This window comes from Hemitrygon akajei, chromosome 4, assembly GCF_048418815.1.
Source record: "Hemitrygon akajei chromosome 4, sHemAka1.3, whole genome shotgun sequence".
Lineage (NCBI taxonomy): Eukaryota > Metazoa > Chordata > Chondrichthyes > Myliobatiformes > Dasyatidae > Hemitrygon > Hemitrygon akajei.
Window position 1 is genome coordinate 95,005,634 of NC_133127.1, and position 26,929 is coordinate 95,032,562.

Here is a 26,929-nt window from a genome sequence, read left to right on the forward strand (position 1 = left end):
ATTGAAATTTGCAGTCAAGTAGGCTAGCATCAGTCAGTAAGTTATTGGCAAAGAGTGCATACTAGCAATACTGATGACATGTCCATCACCTTGATGTTCATTTAGAGTGTACTGAATGGCAGTAATTGGCTGCACAATAATTGTCCTGCACATTGTGGGCAAAACAAAAGGGTACTTTTGTATAAGTGCAACATTGATAACTGTAATCAGAAAAACTTATCCATGGATGCATCTGGTTCTGAAATGACAGTTTCTGGAATGTGAATTATCACTATTTTTGCTTGATTGTAAGAACCTTTGCCTGTACCAGTGAATATAGCATTTTATGGATATAATGTGGAATGAATTAATTGTTTCTCTGGTGGGGGATCATAAGAAGAATCTGAGGTGAATCATCCACTCTGCTCTAACGATAAGTATGTTGCATATGTTTTAGCCTTTGCTCTTGGCGTTTGTGTGATTGGCTCTTTGTTGAGAATGGTCATGTCCTTGGAGCTGTCACTTCCTGCTAGGAGTTCAATGGACCATCTGCCACAAATAAATGTGGCAGGACTGCAGGGCTTTGATCTGCTAGATTTTAGTTGTGGGACTGCTTAACTTTGTTTATTTTACACTATTTAGTGCAAACCTTAATCATACTGGCTGTGTACATTTGGGTTCACCGGGTGCTGCACAAGGCAGCCTTCTGTCACTTCTCATTTAATTAGTTTTGGTTCACTAGCAGTATGAAACAGAGAACTATTAACATACAGGCAGTAGTGGAATAGCATTTGGTTCATTCACAAGGCACATTGTTACCAGTCTGTTGTGGGCATTCTGTGGCTGTGCCTCTCAGACCTGGCCAGCATGGACAGTGATGGTGCAAATAAACTATTCTCGGTGAAGAGTATTCTTATCCCCTACACAAAATGCGCTTTGTGCTCTTTCTATTTGAAGAATTGGAGAAGTAGTGATTGGTTAACTTTGTGACGATTGTTATGGAAATTGGAGGGTCCTAGCCTATATTTGACCTGGTGCACAAGAATGGTTGAATTGTATGGAGAACGTTGAACACTTTCTGGCTTGTAACATTGTCTCTTTTGTGTCTGTCTTGCCAGTGGAACTGGCTGAAGGGCTTGTGGAGAAGTGATCAGGGCTGGCTAGAGATTTGATGGCACATATCTCAGATTTTTGCAGTGCTCGTTTGTTCCCAGTTCTGATTCGGGAGGAGTTCTTTGCAGGGTTGTCTGAGCTGATGTGACTTTGTCAAATCTGAATAAGAGTGATAATTTTGAAACACTTGGGTGATTTTTTTAAAAAAGGCAAGAATGTGATACATTACTTAGAAACATTATTTGCATATTGACCAGGTCAAAGATTTCCTCCTTTGACATCTTTAGCCAAACTAGATGGATTTTTAAGTCCAGAAGTTTAAAGAGTGTCATCACTAGTATGATTTTTATGTATTTAATTTGAGACTATGTAATTAATTCAACATAAATTTCCTGGTGTCCATGATGAGGTTTCAACTCTGTATTGTTGGTACAGAGTTCATTTGAGCATGTGATATTTCATTTTTGCAGGGATTTTTGGATTTGAATGGAATGCCGCAAGGGTTTGCAGGTCTAGTTGCCCACTTGGATCAACATGAACCGGCCAATTTTATTTTCATCGGTTTCCTTATGAAAGGTCTGTTTCACAAAATTTGTTCTCAGCCTGATGCATCAACACGGAAAGGTAAGATTGTCACTAACAACCACAACTTCAAATAAAAAGGTTCATTCTGTATAATGACATGAAGAAAATGTGTCTTCAACCACATGAATTAGCTTTATATGGACATTGACTTTTATGCTGAAACTATCCCTTTCAATGGAGCAGATTGCCATTAGGGTACAGGTGTCCCCCGTTTTTCAAATGTTTGCTTTACGACAACTCGCTGTTACGAAAGACCTACATTAGTACCTGTTTTCGCTAACCAAAGAGGATTTTTGCTTTTACGAAAAAAAGACGCCTGCTTTATATGTGTGTTTACCCCGAGAAAGACTACAATGACCGTGAAGCCTTGTGCGGGCAGTTGTTTACGCATACGTGTACGTTCCGATTTTTTTTTCTCTCTCCAAATCGATTTTGGCTCGCTGTGTTCCCGATATTGTTAAGTGAAACTACACCGTACCTACAATATTTCTACTTTAAATAGGGTGTATATTTATCCTATCATTCCTGCTTTTACTATATGTTTAGGTTTTATGTGTTATTTGGTATGATTTTGTAGGTTTTTTTTGGGTCTGGGAATGCTCAGAAATTTTTCCCATATAAATTAATGGTAATTGCTTCTTCGCTTTATGACATTTTGGTTTACAAACAGTTTCATAGGAACGCTCTACCTTCGGATTGCGGGGGAAGCCTGTATAAGGAAATGATAGACTTTGAACAGTTCTGTGAAATATTTTGTTTTTGCTAACATGATAGAAAGTAATAAAAGTACAGGTAGACCCGAGTACGAATGTCCGACTTACAGACAACTGGTACTTAACGAACCAAGGAAGGAGAACGCCATCCGCCATTTTAAGTTGAATTGTGACGCCATCCGCCATTTTAAGTCGTTGTCATTGACACTGTGTTGAGTGTGTAACTTTGTATTTGGCTTAAATTTTTCTTAGCAAGATACACCCTGGACCGCCCCCCCCACTTCTGGTTGGCTGGTGGTGCAGTGCTGGGCTCGAGTTTCGAGAACGGAGGTTCCCGAGTTTGATCCAGTGATAGACCGCTCCCGAGCGCGCCGGGTTGATGTCGATCCAGTGACTCCCGTACCATCCGTGCCGGGTTGATGTCGAGCTCGCTACTCGACCTTGTTAAAAAAAAACGCTACCACCTCCAGTTTAAATTCCCATGCGGAATGTTGTGGAGGATCAAATACCCAAACCCAGCACAGCCCCCACTTGTCCCATTTAACCTGTCTCAGTGCAGTGGTCCTTAGGACCCGGCAGAGGTCGGGAGCCACCTCCCACAGTGTTTCTGTTCCATAGACGGGAAGCAATCGCGGTTGAAAATAAAGTGGAAATAATAAAGCGTTTGGAAAGAGGTGAAACATCATCAGTCACTGGAAAAGCATTAGACTACAGTCGGTCAATGATCGGAACAATTTTAAAGGATAAAGTGAGAATAATGGAGCATGTGAAAGGCCTTGCCCCAATGAAAGCTACAATTATTACTAAGCAACGCAGTGGTTTAATTATTGGAATACATATGTTTCTTAAGTATTTTATATGCATAGAAAGGTAAAATAGATACTATATACTAAGACAAACATTTGACTAACTGACACTAAATAATACCAGATGTACTTGTTCCAACTTACGTACAAATCCGACTTAAAGACGGACTCAGGAACAAAACTCGTTCATAACCCGGGGAATGCCTGTATCCCAACAACACCAAAACAAGCATTGCAAATACAGAATAAGTACTAAGTATACTAATGTGTCTAAAGCCTAGAATCAAAGGTTGTAAGACAATATAGTTAAGCAGAGTTTAAACATAGTTTAAAGAAGGAAATAGTGTTTGACATTTATTAATACTTATTTTTGAGGACATGTCAAACAGATTGAATAGAAGTGACATGGTTAAGGTAGCTAGCGTACAGGCGTTCCTTCCTCTCATTATATAAGAAATCTGTTTCTGAGAACTCGTGAGCAAGACAAATGTCCAAGTTATTTCTAGCTTGAAAAATACTTGAAAGAAAAATGTATGGGAGAATTGGTATAAATTTAGTGAGTCAGGTGAACAATAAGCCAAAAAAACCCTGTATTTGAATTTCCAGAAAGAATTCAGTTTGGTGCCACATGAAGTAGCTGCACAAGATCATGTCATTGGGGTGCATTAGTATGGGGATGTATTGGCTAACTTGGGTGGTAGGGTGGAGATGCGTTGTTTCCAAAGGCGCTCCTTCCCTTCGCTAGCCCGCAGATCACCCTTGGGCATGGTGTAGCACCAGCTTAGCGTCCCTGATTATGGTAATGTGAAGCTATGGGAGCAGATGGTAGATGGTTGTATGAGCAGTTGGTGCATATGACAAGTCTTAGTTATGTGGCCACTGTCTCTGAAGAGTATTGATAATGGCTGGGGTCATGCTACCTGTAAAGACATTGCCCAGAAGATGGGAGTGACAAACCACTTATGTAGAAAAAATTGCCAAGAGCTGTCATGGTCTTAGAAAGCCCATGATTGTCAGTGTAATACCGCAGCACATAAAGAACAAGCGCTTGGCTAATAGAAAACTTTTGGATAAATTGATACTTTTTAGATTGGTAGGCCATGGAATCAAGCTAGGGTTCCATGCTATAGCAAAAATTTTGAAATTTGTTAATGACTCAAGGGGCAAGTCTGTTCTAAGCACATTTGCTGATAACAGATGTATTTAAAAAAAATAAGACCATAAGACAAAGGAGCAGAATTAGGCCATTTGGTCCATTGAGTCTGCTCTGCCATTTCATCATGGCTGATCCAATCCTGCTCAATCCCGTTCTCCTGCCTTCTCATAACCTTTCACACCCTGATTAATCAAGAACCTATCAACCTCTGCCTTAAGTATACCCAGTAACCTGGCCTCCACAGCCTCTTGTGGCAGCGAATTCCACATATTCACCACCCTCTGGCTAAAGGAACTCATCCTCATTTCAGTTCTAAATGAGTGTACCCGCCGGTCGTAGACTCCCCCACTGTACGAAGCATTCTCTCCACATACAGCTACACTCTATCAATGAGTTTCAATGAGATTCTCTTCCCCCCCCCCCCCACAAATACTTCTAAATTCCAGCAAATATAGACCCAGCACCATTGAATGCTCCTGAGAATCATTCTTGTGAACATTCTCTGAACCCTCTCCAATGTCAGCACATCCTTTCTTAGATAAGGACCCAAAATTGCTGACAATACTCCAAGTGAGGGCTCTCCAATGCCTTTTAAAGCATCAGCATTACATCCTTGTTTTTATATTCTAGTCTTCTCAAATTGAATGTTAACATTGCATTTGCTTTCCTTAACACTGACTCAACCTGCAAGTTAACCTTTAGGGAATCCTGCACAAGGACTCCAAAGTTTCTTTGCATTTTGGATTTTCTCTCTATCCAGAAAGTTGTCTATCCTTTTATTCCTTCTTCCGAAATGCATGACCATACATTTCAAGACACTATTCTATTTGCTATCTCTTTGCCCATTCTCCTAATCTAAGTCCTTCTGTAGCCTCCCTGCTTCTTCAATACTACCTGATCCTCTATCTTTCTTTGTATTGACTGCAAACTGGGCTACAAAGCCATCCAAATTGTTGACTACAGCGTAAAATTAAGTCCCTATGCCAACCCCTGTCGAACACCACTAGTCAAAATTCAAGGTAAATTTAATATCAAAGTACATGTATGTTACCAAATACAACCCTAAGATTAATTTTCTTGCAGACATACTCAATAACTCCAAATCAGAATAATAACCATAATAGAATCAATGAAAGACAGCACTAACTTAGGCGTTCAGCTGGTGTGCAAAAGGCATACTCGTGTGCCTTTTGCCAGTGTGTCACTGGCTGCCAATCAGAAAAAGCTCCCTTTATTTCCACTTTTTGTCTCTTGCCAATCAGCCATTGCTCTATCCATGCTAGTATGTTTCCTGTAATACCATGGGCTCTTATCTTGCTAAGCAGCCTTATGTATATCACCTATATCCTGCTTGTTATTTCATCTAAGGATTCCAACAGATTTGTTGAGCAAGATATTCCCGTAAGGAAATCATGCTAACTTGTGCTGTTTTGTCAAGTGACTCCAAGTACCCCGAAACCTCATCCTTAACGATCGATTCCAACATCTTCCCAACCACAGAAGTCGGGCTTACTGGCCTATAATTTCTTATGCCGCTGACCTCTGGAACTATGACAGAATGTATTGTTTCATGAAAGATCTTTACTAATGCCTCCACAATCTCTTCAGCTAGCTCTTTAAGAACTGTGGGATGTTGTCCATTCTGGTCCTTGTGATTTTTCTACTTTCAGACCTTTCAGCTTCCCAAGCACCTTCTCCCTAGTGATAGCATCTGCACTCACTTCTGCCCCCTTACACTCTCAAACTTTTGGCTTGCTGCTAGTATTTTCTGCAGTGAAAATTGATGCAAAATAATTATTCAGTTTGTCCACCATTTCCTTGTCCCCATTTCTACCTCCGGCGTCTCTTCAGGACGGTCTGATATCTACTCTTTCCACTCTTTTACTCTTTGTATATCTGAAAAAACTTTTGTTATGTTATTGACTAGCTTACCTTCATCTTTTCCCTCCTTATGGCTTTTTAGTTGCTTTTGTTTGTTTTTAAAATCTTTTCAATTCTCTTAACATCCCTCTAATTTTTGCTTCAGTATATGCCCTCTTTTATGTTGGCTTTGAATTGTCAGCCATGGTTGCATCATCTTGCCTTTAGGATACCTCTTCATCTTTGGGATGTATCTATCCTACGCCTTTTCAAGTGCTCCCAGAAACCAGCCATTGCTGCTCTGTCATATAATCCCTGCTAGTGTCGCCTTCTAATCAACTTGACCAGCTCCTCTCTTATGCCTTTGTAATTCCCTTTATGCCATGGTAATACTATTACATCTGACTTTAGCTTCTCCTTGTCAAATTGCAGGGTGAATTCTTTCGTATTATAAACACTGCCTCCTAAGGGTTCATTTACCTTAAAGCTCCCTAATCAAATCCAGTTCATTACACAACATCCAATCCAGAATAATTGATCCCTAGTGGGCTCTACCACAAGCTGCTCTATGCCATCTCATAGGCATTCTATAAATTCTCTCTCCTGGGATCCAGCATCAACCTGATTTTTGAAATTACCTGCATATTGAAATCCCCCAACCCATGACAATCATAATATTGTCCTTTTGACATCTATTTTCTATCTCCTGTTCTAGTCTGTGGTCCACATCCTGGTTACCGTTTGGAGGCCTGAATATAATTCCCATCAAGGTCTTTTTACCCCTTGCAATTATTTAACTCAACCCACAAATATTATACATTTTCTGATCCTAAGAGGTCCTTAGAAATCTCTTTCTAAGGATTTGATTTAATTTTTTACCAATAAGACATGTCACCTCCCCCTCACCTACCTGCCTGTTCTTTTGATCCAGTGTATATCCTTGGATGTTAAGCTCCCAGCTATAATCTTCTTTCAGCTCCGACTTGTTGGTGCCCACAACATCGTACGTACCAATCTGTAACTGTTAAAATATCGTCTGTTTTGTATACTGTAGACTTCAATCCATTATTCATTACTCTTTTTTGATTTTGTTTCTGTTACACTACAACATATCCCACCAAATGTAATTTTGCCCCATCATCTGCCTGTCCTTCCTGACAGTCTCACTATACACTGCTTCTGCTTGTATTCCAAATTGCCCCATCCTCAGCCTTATCAGTCTGGTTCCCAGCCCCATGCCAAATTAGTACAAACCCTCCACAATAGTTTCAGCAAACCTACCTACAAGAATATTGGTCCCCTCTGGTTCAGGTGTAATCTGTCCCTTTTGCACAAGTCATACTTTACCCAGAAGAGACCCCAATAATTCAGAAACCTTAAGCCCTGTTCCCTGCACCAGCTCCTCCGATGCATATTCATCTGCCATATCATTCTATTGCCCTCACTAGCGAGGAGCATAGGCAGCAATCCAGAGATTACTACTCTGGTGTTCCTGCTTTTCAGCTTTCTACCTAAGTCCCTAAATTCTCTCCTCTGGCCCTCCTTCCTTTTCCTATCTATGTCATTGGTGCCAGTATGTACTAAGACTTCTGGCTGCTCACCCTCCCCATTTAGAATACTGTGAACCCGATCCGAGATGTCCATGTCCCTGATGCCTGAGAGGCAACATACCATCTAGATGTCTATCGCATCCACAGAATCTCATGCCTACTCCTCTAACTGTGGAATCCCCAATCACCATTGCAATTCTCTTCTTTCCCTCTCTCCCTCAACAGTATCCAAAGATATATATTTACTATTGAGGGGAACAGCCACCGTGTACTTGCTGCCCAATTCCTTCCCATCTCCTGACTGTCACCCAAGTACCTGCTTCCTGCAACTTAGGGGTGACTGTAATTTCCATCTATCATCTCAGTTTCCCTATGAGCCAAAGGTCATTGAGTTCTCAGCATATTTTCTGAGAGCTGTAGCTCAGTGCTTCTGGTTGCAGATGTGGTTATCTGTGAGACTGGAGGTCTCCCAGAATTAACACATCTCACATAAAGAAAACACCTGCCATGGCAGAACTGAAACTCCTTTGATCACTGGTCCTGAATGCTTGACTGCTGGTTCAGCCATTTCAATGGTGTTGTGTGAGCGTGTTTTTTTTTTTGCATTACTGGTCAGCCAAGATTTTAGAGAAACAAGGAAGAAAGGTGATGCACACAAGAATGCAAATATTGGACTAATCTGCTAGAGGAGCTCAGTAGGTTAAATAATATCTCTGCATGGGCAGATATGGGGGAAGGGGCAGTCAACCCTAAGATGTGCATCAACACTAAAAATGGAGAGAGGAGATGGCCAATATAAAGAGGAAATGGACAGTGATGAGATGGGGTATAGGAGGTGACTGGTGGACCAAGAAAGTTGAAACAGGGAGGGGAAGTTGGGAGACAGAGGCAGGTGAATAATAGATGGAGGCAGATTTTTTTTAAAAGGCATATGGAGCCAGGTATGGAGGGAGGGTGAACTTGGAGACATCTAGAGTGTTGATAGCAGGAACACAAAGGAAGGTGACAATAGGAAGCATTAGAGGAGAGATGAGGGGAAAATGAAGCTGAGACAGATAAAAGGTTTGGAGGGGGGAGAGAGTTTGGTGGAAGCCAGTGGCTTACATGTGTGGGTGAATGGGACCAGGAGATGGAAAGGTCAAAGATGGATGTTGAGGGTATGAGAAAGGGGGCAAAAATTGGATTATGGGGGAAGGGTTGAAGGTGAGAGCTGGGGAACAGTGGAGGTGACTGTTTTAACAGAGACTGGAAAAATACAGTATTCATACCCATAGGGTTGTAGATGTCAGGTGGAATATGAAGTGGTGTTCCTCCAGTTTGTGTTGGGCATTGCCCTATTAATGGAGACTGCCAAGGACAGATAAATTGGTAGGAGGAGGGGAATTCAAATGGCATGCATTCAAGAAATTGCTAGGTGAAAATGGAACTGAAGCCAAGCTCAGAGCTGCCTTTTATTTTTGGCTGTTTCATAAGGCTGCAGAGGCCCTTCCCCTTTTCTTGCTACTACCTTTGGGCAGGAGGTACAGAAGCTTTAGGACCCATGTCACCATGTTCAGCAGCAGTTAGTACCATACAGCCGTCAAGCTGAATCAGCATGGATAACTTCATTCACCACTACCGTGACCTCCAGACTCACTTTCAAGGACTCTTTACAACTAATGTTTTCAGTTGTATTTTTTATTTACAATTTGTCGTTTACACTTTGCTTGTTTGTCGGTCTTTGTTTTATGTTTACATTTTCATATATTGTATATTTTTTTGTAAATGCATGCAAGAAAATGAATCCCAAGATAGTATATGATAACATATATGCATACTTTTTGTTATTAAATTTACTTTGAAGATTGAACACTTCCTATTTGTCTTATCCATGTGACTAGTAAGCCTCCAATCACCTACCTTTGATTTTCTAGATCTGGGCACAAATTTTTGTTGCTGGCATACGAAGTTACTGACTACATAAGGGCATATGTGGATGGATGTGTAACCACAAAAATATTTAGTTCTCCCCAAATCCCCAACCAGAAGCCTTGGATGAACCTGGAGACTCATAATCTGCTGAGGTCCAGATTTGTGGTGTTTTGGGCTGGCACCAAGAGTTGTATAAGAAATCTAGGTGTGGCCTGAACACAGAGACAATTTCACAGATGGAGAAGCCTTCAGGTCGGATTGCCAAATCTGGCATGCTCTGAGTAAGCTATGTCTTGGTAGCACAGTTCAGGGCAGATGTGGGGGCTTGTGTTGGTGTTCTGTGTTTTACTGAGACATGGCTTACTCAGAGCATGCCAGATTTCTTGATCAAGGCTTCTTGATACCAAACTGTTGATATGGAAGGGCAGAAGGTGCCGTGGGAGGTGTTTCATGATAGCTGTCTATGGTGCTCTGATGTGGCAGTTTTGTCATTCTCACGTTCCCCCAACCTGGAACAGCTAACTAACAAATTTCAACCATTCTGCTTACCAAGGGAGTTCTCCTCTGTGATCCTGACTGCAGTTTACATCCCACCATCGGCCAGTTATAGCGAGTCACTTGAAATACTGCGTGCTGCCGTCACCAAACAAGAAGCAGTCCACCCCCATGCATTTCAAATCATAGTCGGGTACTTCAATCAGGCTTGTTTGAGAAATCTCTGCCCAGTTACCATCAGCATATAATCCTGTAGCACCAGAGGTTCCAACACACTCGGCCACTGCTATACTATGATGAGAAATGCTTACCATTCTATGCCCAGACTGTATTTTGGGAAATCTGATCTCTTAGCTGCATACAGGCAGGGGCTAAGGACAACAGAGAGGCTCCAGAGATGAGGGCAACGAAGAGAGGCCACAGGAGGCAGAGGAGTGGCTATGGGATTGCTTTGACCTGGTGGGCTGGGTCATGTTCAAAGGCTTAGTGGATTTGAATGAATGCACCACAGTTGTCATGGACTTTATAAAAACAGTTGTAGGCGAGTGGGTCCCTGCAAATCTTGAATCAGTAGCTTGATGCTCAGTAGCTGTGGCAGGGATTTCACTCTTAGAAAGTGAAAACAAGGGGTGTAGGTTTCAAAAGGCTTCACTTCCTGATGAGTTCAATGCTATCTATATTCATTTTGACTATCAAAACATGGAAAAGCCTTTACAAACTCCCACAGGCTTCTATGATACTGTGATTACCTTATCCTGATGCTGGTGAGGATAAGAATAAGATGATTTGGCAGATGAATGCATGGCTGAGGAACTGGTGCAAGGGGCAGAGATTTGAATTTCTGGATTTTATTTGGAATATTGAAATCAGATTGTTGCTGACGGGGGGGCGGGGGGGGTGCTTGTATAATGCTTATGAGATGGCTTTTTAAGAGTAGCTTGTGGTTGAGTCCACCAGGGCATCAGCTATTCTGGACTGGGTGTTGTGTAATGATCCAGAGATATGTCAGTATTACAGTGGAGTAAAGGGAATTACAGAGGCATGAGAGGGGAGCTGGCCAAAATCTATTGGATTGGAGCTCTAGCCAGGATGACAGCAGAGCAGCAAAGGCTGGAGTTTCTGGGAACAATTCAGAAGACACAGGGTAGATGCATCCCAAAGAAGGAGAACTATTCTAAAGGCAAGTTGACACAATTGGCAGTATTTCCCAGTGGCCAACCACTTTAATTCCACTCCCCATTCCCATTCCAAAATGTGGTAAGGACTGCCACGATGAGGCCACTCTCAGGTTGGAGGAGCAACACCTCATTTGGGTAGCCTCCAACCTGATGATATGAATCAGTTTCTCTAACATCTGGTAATTTCCCCTCCCCCCCCTTTTTTTTTCCATTCTCCACTGTGGTTCCCCTTTACCCTTACTGGTTACCTGCCTATCACCTCTCTAGTGTCTTTCCTTCTTCCCTTTCTCCCATAGTCCTCCCTTTCCTTTTCAGTCTTGAGGAAGGATTTCAGACCAAAACATTGACTGTCAATAGATGTTACCTAATCTTCTGAGTTCGTCTATCATTCTGCTTGTGCTACTCTAGATTTCCAGGATCTGCAGAATCTCTTATGATAATGAATTGTGCCAGAATGCACCAATCGTTTGAATTAAAGTATTACTATTTATTATATTATTTTAATGCACACCTGAATGCTACGTAGGATATACAACAAACATTCACAGTCTGTTTGGTCTTTTAGTTTGTGTTCTGATGAAGGGTCTAGGCCCAAAACATCAACAGTTTTACTCTTTTCCATAAAAGATGAAGGCATAGAAAATAACATCAGCAAATTTGCTGATGATACTAAGCTGGGTGGCAGTGTGACATGTGATGAGGATGTTAGGAGAATTCAGGGTGACTTGGATAGGCTGGGTGAGTGGGCAGATACTTGGCAGATGGCGTTTAATGTGAATAAGTATGAGGTTATCCACTTTGGGAGTAAGAACAGGAAGGGAGATTATCTGAACGGTATAGAGTTGGGTAAGGGAGTAATACAAAGATTTCGGAGTCCTTGTTCATCAGTCACTGAAGGTGAATGAGCAAGTGCAGCAGGCAGTGAAGAAGGCTAATGGAATGTTGGCCTTTATTACAAAGGGAATTGAGTACAAGATCAAGGAAATCCTCTTGCATTTGTACAGAGCCCTGGTGAGACCACACCTGGAGTATTGTGTACAGTTTTGGTCTCCAGGGTTAAGGAAGGACATCCTGGCTGTAAAGGAAGTGCAGCGTAGATTCACGAGGTTAATTTCTGGGATGTCTGGACTGTCTTACGCAGAGAGGTTAGAGAGACTGGGCTTGTACACGCTGGAATTAAGGAGATTGAGAGGGGATCTGATTGAAACACATAAGATTATTAAGGGATTGGACAAGATAGATGCAGGAAATATGTTCCAGATGCTGGGAGAGTCCAGTACCAGAGGGCATGGTTTGAGAATAAGGGGTAGGTCATTTTGGACAGAGTTAAGGAAAAACATCTTCTCCCAGAGAGTTGTGGAGGTCTGGAATGCACTGCCTCGGAAGGTAGTGGAGGCCAATTCTCTGGATGCTTTCAAGAAGGAGCTAGATAGGTATCTTATGGATAGGGGAATCAAGGGATATGGGGACAAGGCAGGAACTGGGTATTGATAGGAATTGATCAGCCATGATCTCAAAATGGCGGTGCAGGCTCGAAGAGCTGAATGGTCTACTTCTGCACCTATTGTCTGTTGTCTATTGTCTAAATGCTGCTTGGTCTGCTGAGTTCCTTAGGTCTTTTAATTGTTAATTATAGCAAAATGTTAAACCTGAAATAAAGGCAGAAGGTACTGGAAATGTTTAATGGGAGGGTAGCAGCTGGAGTGTGAGAAATAGTTGTGATTCAGACCAGCAGTGTGAAGGATGCTCAGTGGAAGCCCAATCATATTTGATACAGTATAGGATAAAATTAACTTTATTTTGGACTGCACTAATTGAACAGTCTAGTTAATTATGTCATTTTGCAGTTATCTCATTTCAAGAGTGTAACCTTGACTGTTAATGTAAACCAATTTGGATATCAGAGTGTGAAGTACAGTATGTTTATAAGTCATCTTTAATAATTTTGAACATTTTCCATTAATATAAGTCAGTACAGCAGATCATTTCTTTGAACTAGACTGACAATCCAAGCTTTCTCCAAGGGCCAGTCCGGAGAAGTTGGTTTTATTTTATCCATAGCTAGATACTGGTAGTCTTAGGCATATTTAAAAACACAAATGGAACAATTTTTGTTACTCACCAGGGCAGTATAGCTTGAGGACCCTAAAATTGTACCAGAATTGACATGGTCCCTGATTCTTGTTGCCATTGAATTCTGGGGAGTGTAAGAAATGGGGGTGGGGGTGTGCAGAGAACAGAAGTGGAAGTAATCAAATCTTACCACAGATTTTCAACTAGAGCCTCAAGAATGCTGTCCATACTCTTGTGATGTATGGGACTGTTCAGGGCACTTTCAGAAACTGAAAATAAACCTATAGCTGGGCTAATGGCAGAGTGAGTTGCTAGATAAGGTGGAAGTTAGGTGTGAGCTAGACAATCTTTCCGGAGGCAATTTGTTGTGTGTTGTGGGTATTGAATCTGTTGGTTTAGACTTGCAACTTGGGCCGACCCAGTCATGTGTTATGCTTTAGAGTAGGTAGCACAACAAAGTGTGTAGCTGCTCACAGTGGAATGAGTTCTCTGTAACAGCATAAAGACAGTCAGCTAAAAACATCCAGTACAAAGGTTGAGAGCATGCCTGCACTGGATAACAGTATCTCACAGGATGGGGTGTGTGGGTGAAAGAATAGCCTATTCTTCACTGTGGTTATGGGGGTGCGCGATCAAACTTGCACGTTTGAGTTGAGACTCTGCTTTCTATAAAGTAATGAATATCAGATGGTGAATCATTCCTGCCCTTCCAGGTGGTTAATATAAACTGGCCTGGCTGAAGGTCCTTGAATAGGCTAACCTTCCTGTACATGTTTGTGGTTGAGGCATATCATTTGTAGGAATAGCGGCCAACAGTTTCAAAACAGTGAACAAATGATTCTATTGCATTGATAATAAATGTTTATACAGTTTGGCTGAGTTTGTACAGCATTGCATTTACAGTGAAAATAAAGGATTATACTAATCTGTTGGTATTGATTATGGTTTATTTAGCAGGTTCAATATGCTTTTCTGAGGAAGTGATGGAGTCTTTACTTCTGATATTAGCAAATATCTTTGGAAGGCTATATCTTCCCTCTTGTTCAACAGAGAAGGGTTGGGCCACATTCCACCAATCAAAGGTATAGAGATGTGAAACAATTTAGTTCTTCAAGTGAATGACATTTTTTTTTACTAAATTGTGAAATACAATTTTCACACATTTTAATTTTTTATACACAGTTTTAATAATTGTATATCAAAGCTTTTGAATCCAAACTCTTCTAGCCGTTTTATCTTTGTTTCTAAAGTAATGTCTGGCCACGCTATTATTCTGAGAACAGGTACTGTGTTGTTACAATAGACACACATCAAGAAATCTTATGTCTTGAGTAAAGAAAGTTTACTTCCCTCCATAGTGAGTTAATTTGTAAAGAATTTGCTGGTGCTCTGTTATCACTCTTTTAAAATTGCCTTTTAATTAGGGTTGCAGTCTATCTTTGATTAAAGCTCTTCTGTTAACTGGTGGGCATGAAACTATTGTCTATAATTTACTGTTAATTTAGTCAGTATGCCAGATGTCATTTGTGGTGAATTAGGACAGTAACGGTATGTTAAATTTGGATAGAGGAAAGTGATCAGCTTACATGAGATTGGGAGGAAGATTGGAAGTGTTTTTATTTTTATTAGAAGTGTGTGTATGTTTTGATGTTGCTTTACAACTTTCTCGCTCTGGTATTTAAATATAATCCACCAGTAGGTGTGGCGCGTGGCCAGTTGGTTAAGGCGTTGGTCTAGTGACCTGAAGGTCGCTAGTTTGAACCTCAGCTGAGGCAACGTGTTGTGTCCTTGATCAAGGCACTTAACCACACATTGCTCTGTGACGACACCAGTGCCAAGCTGTATGGGTCCTAATGCCCTTCCCTTGGACAACATTGGTGGCGTGGAGAGGGGAGACTTGCAGTGTGGGTAATTGCCAGTCTTAGATGGGGCAGAGTTTGTTAAGTGTGTCCAGGATGGATTCCTGTCACAGTATGTTGACAGGCTGACTAGGGGGAATGCCATACTAGATCTAGTATTAGGTAACGAACCGGGTCAGGTCACAGATCCGTCAGTGGGTGAGCATCTGGGGGACAGTGATCTCCGCTCCCTGGCCTTTAGCATTATCATGGAAAAGGATAGAATCAGAGAGGACAGGAAAATTTTTAATTGGGGAAGGGCAAATTATGAGGCTATAAGGCTAGAACTTGCTGGTGTGAATTGGGATGATGTTTTTGCAGGGAAATGCACTATGGACACGTGGTCGATGATTAAGGATCTCTTGCAGGATGTTAGGGATAAATTTGTCCTGGTGAGGAAGATAAAGAATGGTAGGGTGAAGGAACCATGAGTGACAAGTGAGGTGGAAAATCTAGTCAGGTGGAAGAAGGCAGCATACATGAGGTTTAGGAAGCAAGAATCAGATGGGTCTATTGAGGAATATAGGGTAACAAGAAAGGAGCTTAAGAAGGGGCTGAGAAGAGCAAGAAGAGGGCATGAGAAGGCCTTGGCAAGTAGGGTAAAGGAAAACCCCAAGTCATTCTTCAATTATGTGAAGAACAAAAGGATGACAGGAATGAAGGTAGGACCGATTAGAGATAAAAGTGGGAAGATGTGCCTGGAGGCTGTGTAAGTGAGCGAGGTCCTCAACGAATACTTCTCTTCGGTATTCACCGATGAGAGGGAACTTGATGATGGTGCGGACAGTATGAGTGAGGTTGATGTTCTGGAGCATGTTGATATTAAGGGAGAGGAGATGTTGGAGTTGTTAAAATACATTAGGACGGATAAGTCCCCGGGGCCTGATGGAATATTCCCCAGGCTGCTCCACGAGGCGAGGGAAGAGATGGCTGAGCCTCTGGCTAGGATCTTTATGTCCTCGTTGTCCACAGGAATGGTACCAGAGGATTAGAGGGAGGCGAATGTTGTCCCTTGTTCAAAAGAGGTAGTAGGGATAGTCCAGGTAATTATAGACCAGTGAGCCTTACATCTGGTGGGAAAGCTGTTGGAAAAGATTCTTAGAGATAGGATCTATGGGCATTTAGAGATCAGGGACAGTCAGCATGGCTTTGTGGAGGGCAGATTGTGCCTAACAAGCATGATAGAGTTCTTTGAGGAGGTGACCAGGCATATAGATGAGGGTGGTGCAGTGGATGTGATCTACATGGATTTTAGTAAGGCATTTGACAAGGTTCCACACGGTAGGCTTATTCAGAAAGTCAGAAGGCATGGGATCCAGGGAAGTTTGGCCAGGTGGATTCAGAATAGGCTTGCCTGCAGAAGGCAGAGGGTTGTGGTGGAGGGAGTACATTCAGATTGGAGGGTTGTGACTAGTGGTGTCCTACAAGGATCTGTTCTGGGACCTCTACTTCTCGTGATTTTTATTAATGACCTGGATGTGGGGGTAGAAGGGTGGGTTGGCAAGTTTGCAGATGACACAAAGGTTGGTGGTGGTGTAGATAGTGTAGAGGATTGTCGAAGATTGCAGAGAAACATTGATAGGATGCAGAAGTGGGCTGAGCAGTGGCAGATAGAGTTCAACCTGGAGAAATGTGAGGTGGTACACTTTGGAAGGACAAACTCCAAGGCAGAGTACAAAGTAAGTGGCAGGATACTTGGTAGTGTGCAGGAGCAGAGGGATCTGGGGATACATGTCCACAGATCCCTGAAATTTGCCTCACAGGTAGATAGGGTAGTTAAGAAAGCTAATGGGGTGTTAGCTTTCATAAGTCAAGGGATAGAGTTTAAGAGACGCGATGTAATGATGCAGCTCTATAAAACTCTAGTTAGGCCACACTTGGAGTACTGCGTCCAGTTCTGGTCACCTCAGTATAGGAAGGATGTGTAAGCATTGGAAAGGGTACAGAGGAGATTTACCAGGATGCTGCCTAGTTTAGAGAGTATGGATTATGATCAGAGATTAAGAGAGCTAGGGCTTTACTCTTTGGAGAGAAGGAGGATGAGAGGAGACATGATAGAGGTGTACAAGATATTAAGAGGAATAGACAGAGTGGACAGCCAGCGCCTCTTCCCCCAGGCACCACTGCTCAGTACAAGAGGACATGGCTTTAAGGTAAAGGGAAGGAAGTTCAAGGGGGATGTTAGAGGAAGGTTTTTTACTCAGAGAGTGGTTGGTGCGTAGAATGCACTGTCTGAGTCAGTGGTGGAGGCAGACACACTAGTGAAGTTTAAGAGACTACTAGACAGGTATATGGAGGAATTTAAGGTGGGGGGTTATATGTGAGGCAGGGTGTGAGGGTTGCACAGCATTGTGGGCCAAAGGGCCTGTAATGTGCTGTACTATTCTATTTTCTATGTCCTTCCATACAACCTTGCCCAAGCCTCAGTCATCATCGAAAATCGATGGGACAGCCAAAGAAGAGATTATGCACCAGTGCAACAAGCCAAGTACAAATTTCAGTGGGACAAAAACCTTTACATGATTAAAAACATACCACAGGAAGTCACTGAGCCATTGTTCCACAAGGGAAGTAGTAATCTGTTATTCGAACTAAGATTACTTCCTTACAAGTTAATTCTTCTTAATGCAAACTCCTAAAGTGAATGTCTCTTTTTTTTTGAGTTTTTTCCCAATTTTTTTATTTGTAATCTGTTTGGTTCAGTTTAATGTTTCTGTTGTAGCGATGTGCTACACACAGCGCTGAAATAACGACACGCAGTTGGTAAGTCGTTTGGAGACTAGTTTATTCAAACTTGGCGGCGCTGGCATTTAATCCCTAGCGCCCGCCCTCTCCGGGCAGAAATGACATCAGAGGTGCATTACCAAAGTCTTCCCCCGCGCGCTGGCTATTTGTGAGCCGGTTCGCCTGTGCAGAAAGTGGGTCGCCACACTGTTTCAATTTATTTATATTGTTAAAACTATTGCTAACAAAATGATGAAGTCAGAGTAGATAAAACTATCAGCACTATAGTTCAGCTCTAGAGGTGCTACTTGCCTAAGAAAATAAATTGTGGATTATTTCTTGTCTAGGTGTTCCTGGACGATCTTCCAGAAGAGTTTGCTGAAGCAGTCAATGAATATAACAGAAGTATCCAGGAGACTTTTGGATGTTTTTTCCTTTCTGCATCAAAACAAGTAGACATGACTGAAGAATGCCAACTTCCTTTATCAGGGATATGTAAATATATATTTCAAACAGTTGTTATATTTTAGAATTTAAAACATAAATTTAATTTAGTGTGTAATGCTGGACCTGGAAATGCATCCTTACACAAGTGTAATATACTAGCATTCCAAGGGTAGGGAATTTGTATACCAACCTAAACGTGGCAGTTTCAAGCAACAGCCAGGAAAAGTAATCATCTGTGGTAAATTGAATTGACTTCCTTTGAAAACTGGAATTTAAAGTCTTTCTACTCTGACTTGCAGATGATACCATGTGTTTGATCTTTAGAATGATCCAGCAATGGTTCAAGAGGGTGGCTAGGTACTAATGATGGCCAGTAATTACCAATGTTATCCATGTCCTTGGGATGGTTGTAACATGAAACTGATGGCAATCTTTAGTTGCAAGTTGCCAGCAATCAAAGTAAATGTCTCAAACACAAACTGACTGCCCTGAGGCTGATTTGTGTGATTAGCTTTTTCACTGACATGTAGAACACATAAAAATTATTAAGTGGGATATTGATTCTTAGTGCCAGTGCTTATCTTGTACTACATTATCCTGCCTTGAAAAAGGGATCAGATTGGTGGTTGTTTGCCAATTGAGACCTGACATGTGGGTGCTGTTGGTGTTAAAAGGAGCTATCTTATCTGTTGGCAGACTTTGTTTTTCTTCCATGTGGTTTTTAATTTCTTAAGTATTCCTTTTTTCAAAATTGAATTTCTTTGCAATGCTCTTTCAGGCAGCATTCATAATGCTGCATTAAAATTAAAAATGATCATCCTTCTAATTAGCATAAATCTGTTGCTTTACTCGGCTTTTCTTAGCTTCAGTCAAAAATGCAGAGAATTTAAACCAGAATCTCAAACCCACTAACTTTTAAAGTGGTCTATTCCATGAAAATTAACTGCTGAGTAGTACTGATTTATTGTTGACGTTCTTCCTCAGCTTTTTGTGGTGTTCAGTCTCCCCAAGTAGCCGATTCTAAATTCCTAAATCAGTTGACTACCTTTGAAAATCATCCAACAACTGCCGTGTCACCATTTGCGTGTTTGTCTGGGATTAGTAATCTGGATCTGTTCAAAATGAGCAACGTGGACAGTGTAAGTTGTACTTTGTTACTTTTATTTAGCATTGCAATAACAAGTGGCATAGTCTCCAGATATGGTCAGGCACTTCAGATTGAAACAGGATGAAATTTGCTTCTTGCAAGGGTTATTAACCTGTATTTTATAGCATTCATTGCTTGGGCATCGATCATGTTAAAGGCTGAAATTAATGGCAGTGGTGTAGTTCCATAAGCATTGGACTTTGAGGTGAATGGTCCTAAGTTTGAATCCAGCTAGCTCCTTGCACGCCTTCCATCCGTGCTGGGTTGAGCGTCGAGCTGGCAACTCTTTTTTTTAAAAGTAAAATGCTACAGAAGAGGCAAAAATGGCACCTGATCCACCACAAGGCATGAAAAAGAACAACAGCAACAAAAGGAACCAGGTTGTGCCAATTGGGTGGGAACAAGGGCTTTGGCTGTTTGATCAGCTATGATATTGGATGTTGGAGCAACCTTTAGTGGTGCAATAGCCTACTGTTATGATTGAATTCTAATCTGGAGAACCAAAAGGTGAAAGGTTTTAGGAGTGAACTTCACACAAGGTATGAATATGAAACTTACTCATAAATATAAAATTTTAGATCTGTGATGAAGTTTCTCCTGGCCAAGGATATTAGGGGACAGATTAGCTGTGATTGTTAGTAAATACAAGTACTGACTGTTCTGCTCACATTTCTGTGAAACCAGCTGGTAATGGTGGATGATGTATAAGAGGGTGGAGGGAAGCACATTTTAGAGCCTTGTATAACGGAGTAAACTGCAAAGATTTGGTGGAGATGAAATACTGAAGGGCCTTGAACATACAGTATAAATTTTAATATTTTGTATCAATAGGTTGTAAAATAATAATGAAGGCTATGCAGTTATGAATGAGCTGAAATTCACGGAGAGTGGAAAATGACAGTTTAGTCTGAGCTGCTAAGAAGATTATAGCTGGGAGTTCACATCCAAGGATACACATTGTATTGAAAGGACAGGCAGGCATTCCGAGGGGACAGTGTTGCTCTGTTGATGGAAAAATAAAATCAAGTCATTAGAAAGTGGTGATATGGCGGAAGGTGTTGAATCATTGTGGATAGAGCTAAGGACCTGCTAGAGTAAAAAGACCCTGATGGAAGTTCTATACAGACCCCCGAACAGTAGTAAGGATGTGGTCTACAAATTACAATGGGAGATAGAAAACATGTGCCAAAGGGCAATGTTCAATAGTCATACAGGATTCCAAGGTGCAGGTAGATTGGGAAAATTAGTTGATGCTGAATTCCAAGAGGGCTATTTTCTAGAATGCCTATGAGATGGCTTTTTATAGCAGCACATGGTTGAGCTCACAAGAGGATCGGCTATTCTGGATTGGGTATTGTGCAATGAGCTGGAATTGATTAGATAGCTCAAGGTAAGAGAACCCTTAGGGGAAAGTGATCATAATATGATCAGATTCACCTTGAAGCTTGTGGAGAAGCTAAAGTCAGAAATATCAGTATTACAGTGGAGTAAAGGGAATTACAGAGGAACAAGAAAGGAGTTGTGAAGAATTGATTGGAAATGAACAATGGCAGGGATGATAGCAGAGCGGCACAGGATATACATATCTGAAGTGGAAAAAGTATTCTAAAGGGAAGAAGACACAAGAAGGTTCTTGGGAAGCTGAAAGGTCTGAAGTGAGTTAAGTCATCTGGACCAGATGGTCTACACCCCTGGATTTTGAAAGGTGGCAGAAGAGATTGTGGAGGCACTAGTGATGATCTTTTAAGAGTCACCAGATTCTGGAATGGTTCTGGAAGACTAGAAAATTGCAAGTGTCATTCTACTCTTCAAGAAGGGAGAAGGGCAGCAGAAAGCCAGTTGGTTTGACCTCAGTATCTGGGGAGATATAGGAGTTGATTATTAAGGATGAGGTCTCAGGGTACTTGGAGGCACATGATAAAATGGTGGTCGGTCATGAGGAAGACAAGTATGATGTTAGCATTCATTTCAAACGGACTAGAATATAAAAGCACGTGTGTAATGTTGAGACTTTTTAAAGCGCTGGTGAAGCCTCACTTGAGTGTGTTCAGTTCTGGTCACCTCACTACAGGAAAGATGTGGACACTGTAGAGAGTGCAGAGGAAATGTACAAGGATGTTGCCTACATTGGCGAGCATGCCTTATGAGAACAGGTTGAGTGAGCGTGGCCTTTTTCTCCTTGGAGCAACGGAAGATGAGAGGTGACCTGAATGAGGTGTATTAAGATGATGAGAGGCATTGATTGTGTGAATAGCTAGAGGCTTTTTCCCAGGACTGAAATGGCTAACACAAGGGGGCATAGTTTTAAGGTGCTTGGAAGTAGGTACAAGGAGGATGTCAGAGGTGAGATTTTTACATAGAGAGAGGTGGGTGTGTGGAATGCATTGCCAGCGACTTTGGCTCTTTTAAGAGACTCTTGGATAGGTACATGGAGCTTAGAAAAATAGAGGGCTATGCAGTAAGCGGTTTCTAGAGTAGGTTACATGGTCAGCACAGTGTTGTGGACTGAAGGGCCTGGAATGTGCTCTAGATTTCGATGATTCTATGATCCTGTGAGAGGGATCAAAGGTGGTTCACAGATATTATTCTAGGGTTGAAAGGCTTGTCAGATGAAGAGTGTTTGATAGCTCGGGGCCTGTATTCACTGGAGTTCAGAAGAATTATGGGGTGACCCAATTGAAACCCATTAAATGGTAAAAGGCCTTGGTAGAGTGGCTGTGATTGGAGAGTCTAAGACCAGAGGGCACCGCTTCAGAATAAAGGGGTGTCCTTTTAGAACAGAGAGGAGAAGGAATTTCTTTAGCCAAAGAGTGGTGAATCTGTGGAATTCTTTGCCACAGACAGCTGTGGAGGCCAAGTCATTATGCATATTTAAGACAGAGTTTGATAGATTCTTGATTGGTCGGGGCATGAAGGGGTATGGAGGGAAAGCAGGAGATTGGGGCTGAGAGGAAAGTTGAAACAGCCATGATGAAATGGCGGAGCAGGCTCAATGGCCTAATTCTGCTCCTCCATCTTGAGGTCTATGATCTTATGATACTTGGTAGAGGGAAAGTATAGTAGGGATGTCAGGTGTTTTTTTTAACACAGTGATAGATGTATGGAACATGCTGCAAGGGGGTGGTAGTAGTGGCAGATACTTTACGGACATTTAAGACTCTTAGGCATATGGATAAAAGAAAAATGGATGGTTATCTGCGAGAGAAAGTTTAGACTGATCTTTGAGTAGGTTAAAGGGTTGACACAACTTTGAGTGTCAAAGGGCCTATACTGTTCTGTTTTAAGCAAATTCTGGAGACAATGCAAAACTAAGAGTAATGTTGAATATACTTACTTGGAAAGGGTTTAATCTGAAAAACAAGGCATTGAATTTTTAAACAGCCAATTAATGCAGAGATGAACAAATTTATTTTAAATTCCCGTAATTTTCTTTAGATGAGGGTATTCCTGGCAAAATCAACACTTGCTGTCTGTTCCTTATTTTATCAGTTTGTAAATGCAATGTCTACAACAAAATGAAATTAGCATGTGATCATTATTCACCTATGATTTCTCTTGAGGTGATGTGTGTAAACTGTATTTCTAGTTGGATGTTTGATTTTAAAAAAGTATTTTTGTACATTGTCTGTTTCATATATAGGTAGATGTAATTCTAAATGTGTTGAAGATCAATCAATTTGTCATTACAGATTTCTTTACGTACTGTTGAAGTCAGCTCAAACAATATTCCTGTACTAAACTTGACAAAGTATGATGAGCATGGCAGGAGAATGCCATTGAATGCTTACATCCTTGACTTCTACAGACATGGTTCTTTAAAGGCTTTGTTAACTGACAACATGTAAGTTTAAACTGCAGTAAAGCTTCTACCTTGTTTTGGGGAGAGTGGGGTATGCATGTTTAATAGCTTGATTTAATAATGATCTCAAATGCCAAATTTCCGTTCCAAGTTGTTACAAGTCAATTTACATATCTAGGTGTAACAATTACTAAAAACTTCAAGAATTTATTTAAAGAAAACTTAAACCCCTTATTGAATTATGTGAAAAAGACGCTTTCTGAATGGTCTCCTCTTTCTTTATCCCTAATTGGCCGAATTAATTTGATTAAAATGAAGATTCTTCCTAAATTTTTATATCCTTTTCTGGCCTTACTGATTTTTATTCCCAAGACCTACCTTGATTCTTTAGATTCAATTTTAACATCTTATATTTGGAATAATAAGCAAACTCGTTTAAGTAAAGTTTACCTACAAAGAAATAAAGAGATGGATGGATTAGCCCTACCCAATTTTAGGTTTTACTATTGAGCTACTTTCTGGTCTTATTATATTTATCGTAAAGATTGCCCATCATGGGTCTCCTTAGAAGTTAATTTTGTTAAAAAAAAAATTCCTCTATTGTCTCTCTTCTTGGATCATATTCTTCTTTTTCGGCAAATAAAATAACAGATAACGTAATTGTTAAGCAAACTAAGGATTTGGTCTCAATTTAGGAAATTTTTTGGTTTAGTGAATTTTTCATTATCATCTCCCATTCTCCTTAATTATTTTTTTATCCCTTCCATGACTGACAAAGTCTTTAAAGATTGGGATGAATTAGGTATTGTGTTTTTGGGACCTATTTATCTCAGGATCTCTTGCTTCATTTGACCAATTGTCAACTAAATTTGCACTCCCAAAAACACATTTTTACAGATACCTTCAAATTAGAGATTTCTTACGTTTCCAATTAACTACTTTTCCTATTGGTCCTGATAAAAATTTACTGGATGATCTTTTAAATTTAAAACCTTTTGTTAATGGTTCTATTACCGGTATCTATAACTTGTTGATTGAATCTAGACAAGACTTCTTAGATAAAATAAAAAAAGCTTGAGAGGATGACCTAAATTGTCAGATTTCTGATGATAGATGGAATAAAGTTCTTAAACGGGTTAATAAATCATCTTTCTGTGCTCGTCATTCTCTTCTAAAGTGGTTCATAGAGCTTACATTTCTAAACAGAAGCTGCCCAGTTTTTATCCGAATGTTTCTCCACTTTGTAATAAATGTAACTCTGCTGATGCCTCTTTAATTCATATGTTTTGGTTTTGCCCTAAAATTGAAAAGTTTTGGCAGGAAGTATTCCATACCTTCTCACAACTTTTTAGGGTCCAATTTGACCCAAATCCCCTTACTGCCTTGTTTGGTATTATTGCAGATGAAGATATAACTTTAAATACTTCTAACCTACAGGTTTTAGTTTTTACCCCTCTTTTAGCAAGGAGAGCAATCTTGCTTAAATGCAAGGAGTCTGCTCCTCCTACACATCTTCAATGGCTACGTGATATTATGTCTTATTTAAATTTAGAAAAGATCTGCTGCTCAGTCTTAAATTTGAAACAATCTTTTTATGATATCAGGGGACCTTTCCTAAATTACTTTTCCAATTTATAAAGTTTAACAGTGCACAGACTTTTATGTATATTTTTATCTTCTCTTCTTAAGTGAATGTTTTCTTTTCTAATTTATCCATTATCATCCATCAGCTTTTTTCTTTGGTAGTTGGTAGGGGGATGACTTTTTCTATATAAATTTTTTTTAATGATGTATGACCGATCTTTAAATTTTTGATTACAGAGTGGTATACCTTTATGTGTTATGCCGTAACATTTTGATCAATTTTATCACAATATATGAATGTACACAAGTTATGTTGAGATGTATCTATGTGTTGCACTCTGTAAATCTTGTTTTTTTCCTGAATAAAAATATTGTAAAAAGATTTAATAATGATCTTAATTTTTCTTTTCAGGTTGCATTTGGGTGATGCCTATACTGCCCTCAATGATTTCCAACTAACTCTTGGCTCGATCAGGTATGAGGGAGTATTATTTTTGGATTATTGTATAATTGCATATTGTGGGATGGGATTACATCCAGTCTGCCATAGTGATATGTGCATCACATTATTTTATTACAAGTCAAACAACATTCATTTAAAAACAAATGTCCATAATAGGATTTGCTGGCTGTTAGCCTTAGAGAAATGATGTGAAAGCAAGCCAGTTAATACAATATTTGGGCTCCTGTTTAATGGCACTCCCATCTTTATGACAATTGAAAATTTCTACTATTATCACAAATACAATTTGTTGGCCTGATTTTCCTGTTCTCCTTTCCTATTGAGTGACACTTCAACCACTTTGGAGCTTGTATGACTAGAACTTATTGTTATAACAAAGATTGAAGTGGAATAGTTTACTTCAGCTAATTTGTTTGTGTTAAATGTACTTTCTTCATCAGTTTTTACCTTGATTTAATGATGAATGATCTAGATTTTAGTGATGTGTTTCCATGTACACTCAAGCCCTAAAATGACTGTATCCATCTGGTTCCTCCCTCATTTCAATTGAGTATTCTTGCTTTACCTGAAAAAACAGGATTTTGCTTTAAATGTAAAACCAGCTTTAAATAATTGAGTATTCCTTTTGGGCCTGTAATCCACTATTTTCAACACTTGCTTACTTTGTTCAATATTCTTAATGAGTGTCATGCTGGATTGAAGTTATGCTGTTATATTCAAAATCTTCTCTTTATTTTCCAGCACGTCTTTCAAGGAACTATGTGACAACAAAGATGATGTTGTTGTTTTGGCGTTTGAGCAACTAAGAGATACCTTTTACCAAAAATTTGAAAAGATAAAGAGTTAATGCAGTTGAAAACAGTTTCACGTGCATTCTTGCTGCTGAATGTAGGAGAATGAATACATGACAAAACTAAATTGTGTCGCGCATGTGAAAATTAAAAAAAAACTTGCAGCCCAGTGATGTCAACAAAAAAATAAAATTGAAAAGTAGATAATTTATTGTGTTGAAATTTAATTGCACTATGTACAGACTGTTACTTAAAGATGGTCAACATTGTACAAAAAAATTTCTAATGCAAAACTTCACTGCTGGTCTCTGCATTGGAATTAACTGCAACATTTACATTCTCAGAATTTTTGGTTTGGTTAAAACTTGCTGCTTGATCAGAGGTACCAATCATGTTCATTATATTCATCTGAACAAATCTTAAAAAGTCAACTGAAAAATTTATAATTAAGTACCGCAGAGTGGTACACGCATCAATATACGGTGCCTCAATACGAGGTTTCGTTTTCACCAGTGATATCATCTATACAGTATATATGCACATAGCAGTGAGCTGGAACAAAGCATGCAGATATTTAGACAAGTGATTTCCAAGAGTTTCCATTGACCAGAGTGCGTGTACTTCCTCTTTTATATTTAGAAAGACCCAAAGCCATAT

The 26,929-nt window shown here is 40.3% G+C and overlaps 1 protein-coding gene across 1 annotated transcript in view; it reads left to right on the plus strand.

The window, feature by feature from the left end:
• Nucleotides 1-26,479, plus strand: part of LOC140726543 (probable ATP-dependent RNA helicase DDX60) — an 80,677-nt gene extending 54,198 nt beyond the window's left edge. The window contains exons 31-37 of the mRNA XM_073043075.1: nucleotides 1,563-1,716; nucleotides 14,374-14,501; nucleotides 18,389-18,536; nucleotides 19,473-19,627; nucleotides 23,325-23,476; nucleotides 25,431-25,493; nucleotides 26,223-26,479. Of these exons, the coding sequence (XP_072899176.1) occupies nucleotides 1,563-1,716; nucleotides 14,374-14,501; nucleotides 18,389-18,536; nucleotides 19,473-19,627; nucleotides 23,325-23,476; nucleotides 25,431-25,493; nucleotides 26,223-26,328 (906 nt within the window). The 3' untranslated portion in view covers nucleotides 26,329-26,479. The remainder of the gene's footprint in view (nucleotides 1-1,562; nucleotides 1,717-14,373; nucleotides 14,502-18,388; nucleotides 18,537-19,472; nucleotides 19,628-23,324; nucleotides 23,477-25,430; nucleotides 25,494-26,222) is intronic.
• Nucleotides 26,480-26,929: the final 450 nt, after the last annotated feature.